We start from the raw sequence: 6000 nt of genomic DNA on the forward strand, positions 1-6000 counted from the left end.
GGCTTAAGAAGTTACAAAACATAGGGAAAAACAAAGCAGAGTTTTGCTGGAGAAGTAATATAAATGGGAACATTTTTTAAGTCATTTTTCATATAATTTAAAAGGTGCTACGTTCAACTACAAAAAAAACTGAGATGTCTAATAGAACACACAATAAAAAGTGACTCTTTTTACAACACCAGATGCTTAGAGCCCTTCCCAGAAACAATCACTGTCTCTAGCATACCCTTCTACAAGTTTTCTGTTTATTTGCAGGTATATCTGTGTCATTTTACACAAGTTTGTCTAAGCCGACAAATTATACCACACCTGACAATCAGGGCAGACCCAGGAAGAGCTGGGGAAGCCATAGCATCCCGTGCCCAGGGCTCCATTGGGACGTGGACAGAGGCAATGAGAGCAGCGGAAGCACTGACCTAAGGATCTAACCTACAGCAAACGCGGGGAGCGGATACGGCTGAGAACTCCCCATCCAGTCAGAACTGGTTCAGGAAATGACCAAATACAGTCCAAGCCAGCTGGATGAACGGCCCATGACCTCAGGACAAGAAGGGAAGGGGTGGCAGGGCCTGACGTAGCCACCAGGATCGGCACTGCTTGGGTCCCCATGCCACCTGCCTGGGAATCATCTACAACGTCCACGAAGTAAGAATGAGATGATGACTAACTACTACTTTATAGTATAATCCTCTTCTGTATGCTTGATACAAAATACATATTAAGAAAGTTTAGAGAACTTCCCGCCAAGAACGTGGGCTCCAGGAGAGCAGGAGAGGTTCTGGCTTGTTCAGTACAACCTCTGGGGCCTAGATCCAGGGCTGGCTTTTGTGGACACCAGAGCCCTGGGTTCACAAAGGGAGCACCCTTGATTTAATGCTCTGCTGCCACTGTCTTGAAATTCCCAATAACTTCTGAACGAGGGATCCTACATTTTCATTTTGCACTGGGCACCACAAATGATATAGCCAGTCCTGCCTGGAACACTGCTTGTCATAGGGCAGGTGTCCAATTTATTTGTCAAATGTACACATGAGTGAATTAATGGAAGTTGCCTGAAAACATGGGTCTACAGAACAAACTCAGCCTCCAGGCCAATTCTGGCCCTCCACCTGTTTTGGTAAATAAAGTTTTATTAAAACACAGTCACAGCCATTTGCATCTTATCCATGGCTGCTTTCACTCTACAGCAGAGGGGTTGAGTAATAGTGACAGAGACCGTAAGGCCCAGAAAGCCTAAAATATTTACAATCAGGCCCTTTACAGGAAAATGTTTCAGACACCTGCCTTAGAACACGGTCTCAAATTTCTCTTCCCAAATAATTAGAACTGCAGAAAAGAGAGGTAGACTTGTGAGACCTGGAGGGTCAGCCTTAAGCAACTAGCCATAAACGAACTATTTCTTAGGTTTTTATCTTTAAAGTTTATGGGAGTTTTGCCTCTTGGACCCAAATACATTGATGTTTTAATGCAAAAAAAAAAAATTTTTTTTTTTAGTCTATAATGACTTGGATGAGTTGTTTTTACCCTTGAAGGTCCCCCCTCAACCAGGGTGAGTATACAAAGGGCAGAAGCACCACAGTTTGTACTGTGGCCTTAGTTCCTCCTCTTAATAGACCCAGCGTAGAAGTAAGGCTCCTGTAGCATTTAAGTGGCCACTGAACCTTGCCACACACCCGTCATTTCTTACTGGCCCAGAAGCCCTACTACAGAAGATCCAACAAGGACATTAAAACTGGAATCTTGCATGCCTATGTTCTTGACTGAATGTAATATAGGTCTACGCCCCATCGCACTGAGGGACTAACAAGTGGTTATATTATTTTTCCCCAGGCAGTTTTCAGAAACTATTTAGAGAGAGCTATTTCAGAACCCAGCTCTACCTGTTGGGAAGTGTTCAGACTTGGGACTTTGTGGGAGATTTTTTGAAGGCCAGCTTCCTCATAATGGTCAGTGGCATTTCATTTCTAAATGAAACAGTGTGCAGTACCCCCTTTCCCCTGTAAAAATTCTTAATTTATCCCACGTTAGCAGCCATGCAAGAAGTACATTTTCTCTTGCTAGTCAGAGTGCTGGCAAGACAGTTTAGTACACCCCTGAGAGGATTTTAGGGGTGTTTGCCTCTGATCTCTGCATACATTCTTTTACATCACAGGATCTGGAAAGGGAGCTTCTCCTGGGTAAAGAGCTAGAAAACAATGAATTCCATCAGAGAAAAACAAGATACGTGAGAAAGGGAGACTATAAGAGAGGCAAGGGGACTTTCCCTGGTGGCGCAGTGGATAAGACTCCACACTCCCGATGCAGAGGGCCCAGGATCAATCCCTAGCCAGGGAACTAGATCCCACATGCATGCCACAACTAAGAGTTCGCATGCCACAACCAAGGAACCCACATGCTGCAACTAAGGAGCCCGTGAGCTGCAACAAAGGAGCCCACGTGCCGCAATTAAGACCCGGTGCAAACAAATAAATAAATATTAAATAAATAAATAATTTAAATAAAATGGTGTCGCTGCTGTGGAAAACATTCAAAAAAAAAGAGAGAGAGGCAAGGACAGGCCCCAGGAAAGAAGGAACACCAGTGAAATCTCAGCTCACTCGGAGAATCTCTGTACAGTAACAAGAAAATAAAATTGAAAGAATGATTCATAGAGATGTCAAGGAATGCTAATCTTTGGGGACTCATACAGGAACTTTCTTTATTTGTGTTAGGGGAAGGGGTGACTTTATCCATTATGTCTTCATCCGTAATAAAATAATTCATGGGACCCAAAAGGACAGACATTGGAAACAGTGGAGCAAATACACAATCTGTTGACCATTTCCTGCCAGCTGTTGTCAATAAAATACCACACAAAAATTGTAAGCTGCTGACAGTATTTGTCACAGAAACCAGTAATGGGAACTCAGAAGTAACAACCCTGGGGAGGGGTAAACACAAGTCTCACTGGTGCTGTTGGGAGGCCTGTGGGAAGGGTCTGTTGTGGGTGAACCCTCTTGGGAGAACTGAACACCGCAGAGGGTCTCTTCCCAACCCCTCAACCCCACAGTAAGTGCTGGCCAGCAGCCCAGACCACGTCTCAGTGGAGGACAGCGCTCGCTACCGCTGCCATAATAGGCTTCCTCACTCAAGCTGGAATTTAAATGACCAAAATAACAACACATACTAATCACAATTTACTTAAGCGTCAGACAATAAAACTGATATACTGGGTGCTGGAGAGGGGTTCACAGCAGGATCTCCAGGTTCAGAGTTAGATATCTCCACCCTCACCCTCTTGGCTTCTCTCACTGTTCCTGTTTCTCTGTAATACAGTGAGATTATGATGAACATGGGAAACTTGGAATTACCCTATTTAGGAAAAGGAAGCATTCATGCTGTTTCTAACATAAATTCAGATAAAGAAATAACTTCACAGTTCAGCTTGGGAAGGTGAATTTACTGTATGGTATTGTAAATTTAAATAGAGAAACATTTTAGATACTTGTTGATTCACTTAAAAATTATAATCAACCTATTACACATTATCAGAAACAACTTTTGATGAACAGTAACAATATTTTCAAAGGAAAAAAAAATTAGTGAGAAGAGTGGCACTGTTTTACTTTTCAGCAAATTTCCTCAATGTCTGGCTCAATAGAAGACAGCTGGACTCTGCTACCACTTTTGCATTCACTCTGTTGCACTCTCACAGGTCACGTTAGCCTTGAGAAAACTTCATGTACAGTCATGTAGGAATGAATGTGTAAAGGGGAAATAATATCTCTATGCTATTATGAAAATCGTTTTGGCCTTGTGGACCTCTAAAAAGTCTTGGGGGGCTTCCCTGGTGGTGCAGTGGCTGAGAGTCCGCCTGCCGATGCAGGGGACACGGGTTCGTGCCCCAGTCCGGGAGGATCCCACATGCCGCGGAGCAGCTGGGCCCATGAGCCATGGCCGCTGAGCCTGCGTGTCCAGAGTCTGTGCTCCGCAATGGGAGAGGCCACAGCAGTGAGAGGCCCGCATACCAAAAAAAAAAAAAAAAATGTCTTGGGGACTCCTAAGTGTACCCAGCCCACACTTTGAGAACCACTGCCTTATGAGTTGGGAACAGTTATTATCTCCATTTTACAAATGAGCAAACTGGCATAGAGAGGTCAAGTCATGGTCCAAGGACACATTGCTGGGACAGGTCAGAGTAGGTAAAATACAAAGAGCATGATACCCTCACTTGGTTGTTTGTTGCAAGAACTGACTGAGATCATGAAGGTAAAGCGTTGAGCATCCTCCTATCACAGGCACTCAATAACATCAATATTTCCCATTGGGCTAGATCTAGTAGAAAAGCCAGGGAAACTACACATTTCTGGTCAACTCATCATTTGACACCAGCAAGAAAACATAAAATTCCACTGCAGGTGCTGTCCAGAGCATGGACCCTACACAAGTTCTTGGGATGGAAGATTTTTGCTACTCAGAAACTCCAGGGCCTTACTCCACCCTCCATTAGGCAAAAACTGTGGCAGGCTGCACACATGTCACCTTCTTCCTTGGGAAACCTGAGCAAGCCAGGAGAGCTGCTCCATTATTTACAGCCTCCTTTTTTCATCATGCTATATTTACAAGGAACCCTCAACAAACAACAATGGCGCCTCCAGTCTGTGCAGCCAAACCTCTCCTTGGAAAGCATCTGTGGTCTTCCCGTCCAGGGGCTCATCACTCAACTTCTCTCCTTGTCCATCAACTTTCGTAACCCACATGGCCCTCCTCCTCCAGCCTGTGGAGGGTACTCAAGCCCAGAGTGCAGGTCGCTTCTGTTCCTCCTCCGATTGGGAAGTGAGCTCAGCTGGGGAAGTGGAACTCGTGCAGTTCAGGCCACTGCACTCTCAAAACACTACCCTAAACAGAAGGCAAGAACAAGAGGTGCCTGAAGCTATTGCTTCCATCCAAGTGCAGGCAACCAGGATCTCTCACCTGGAGCACTGCAAACTGGTCTCCCTGTCTCCACTTCCACAACTCCTCACACACGTACCCCAGGCTACTCTCCACCAACAGCCAAAGCGATCTTTTAAAAGTATAGAAGGGATGAAGTCAGTTCTCACACTTAAACCGCTCCCAAGGCTCCCCCACTCAGTGGAAATAAAATCCAAACTCCTTAACTTGGTTTATTAGGACCTGCCTTGTCTGGCCCCTGCCTACCTTTCTCCCTACAAGCAAGGGTTCCTTCTCTCTGGCCTTTGCTCTCTCTGCTCCCACTACCTGCAGAGCTCCCCTAGGACTTCCAACAGCTCAGAGGTGACCTCCTCAAGGAGGACTTCACTGCCTGCCAGCTCTGCAGCTGCCGCCTCTCCATCCCTCCATCCGGTTGTACTTGAGACTTTAGAGCACTTACTCTCGGAAGTTATCTTCATTTTACTGGTATATTACTCATCTCCCTCCTTGCACATCGTCCTCCTAGAAGGTAAGCCGCCAATAGCAAGGACTCCACCTCGTCCCCGCGACATCTCCAACCGCCTGGCACCGCGCCTGGCAGACTAAGCGCTCAGCAAACAGTGGAATGAATGAAGCGGCAGTGCCCGAGAGTCCCAAGCTGGCGTCCCTAGCGCCCCGGGCGCATCCGCACCGTCCGGGCGCCGGGACTACAGGCGCGGACGGGTCGAGGGGCTGGGGGACCGGCGGGGCGGGACGGGGCTACTCGCCCACCCGGCCGCGCGCCCGGCTCGGCGCAGCAGGTGCCTCCCGGGAGCGCGCACACACACGTCTGCCCTGGTCCGCGCCGCCGCCCCGCTCTCCAGCACTAACCATGGTGGCCGGGCCGCCGCCGCCGTGCCCGCGGGCGAGAGACGAGCGCGGTGGACTCGAGGGCGAGAGGCGAGAGAAGGAGCCGGCGCGGCTGACAGGTGAGGTGCCGGCCTCAGACCATGGCTGCTTCCCACAATGCCCTCGAAGCGAAAGTTTGCAGACTCCACCCCGCGCCTCTGCCCTCCCTCCCCTCCGGCTACTACCAGCTCCCTCCCCGCC

The 6000-nt window shown here is 47.8% G+C and overlaps 1 protein-coding gene across 1 annotated transcript in view; it reads right to left on the reverse strand.

The window, feature by feature from the left end:
* The window catches only part of AP1S3 (adaptor related protein complex 1 subunit sigma 3), a 53634-nt gene extending 47722 nt beyond the window's left edge, over nt 1–5912 (reverse strand). The window contains exon 1 of the mRNA XM_007459338.1: nt 5782–5912. Within this exon, the coding sequence (XP_007459400.1) occupies nt 5782–5784 (3 nt within the window). The 5' untranslated portion in view covers nt 5785–5912. The remainder of the gene's footprint in view (nt 1–5781) is intronic.
* Between the last annotated feature and the right edge of the window lie 88 nt (nt 5913–6000).

The sequence above is a fragment of the Lipotes vexillifer genome, unplaced genomic scaffold (assembly GCF_000442215.2).
Source record: "Lipotes vexillifer unplaced genomic scaffold, Lipotes_vexillifer_v1.1 scaffold517, whole genome shotgun sequence".
Taxonomy (NCBI): Eukaryota; Metazoa; Chordata; class Mammalia; order Artiodactyla; family Lipotidae; genus Lipotes; species Lipotes vexillifer.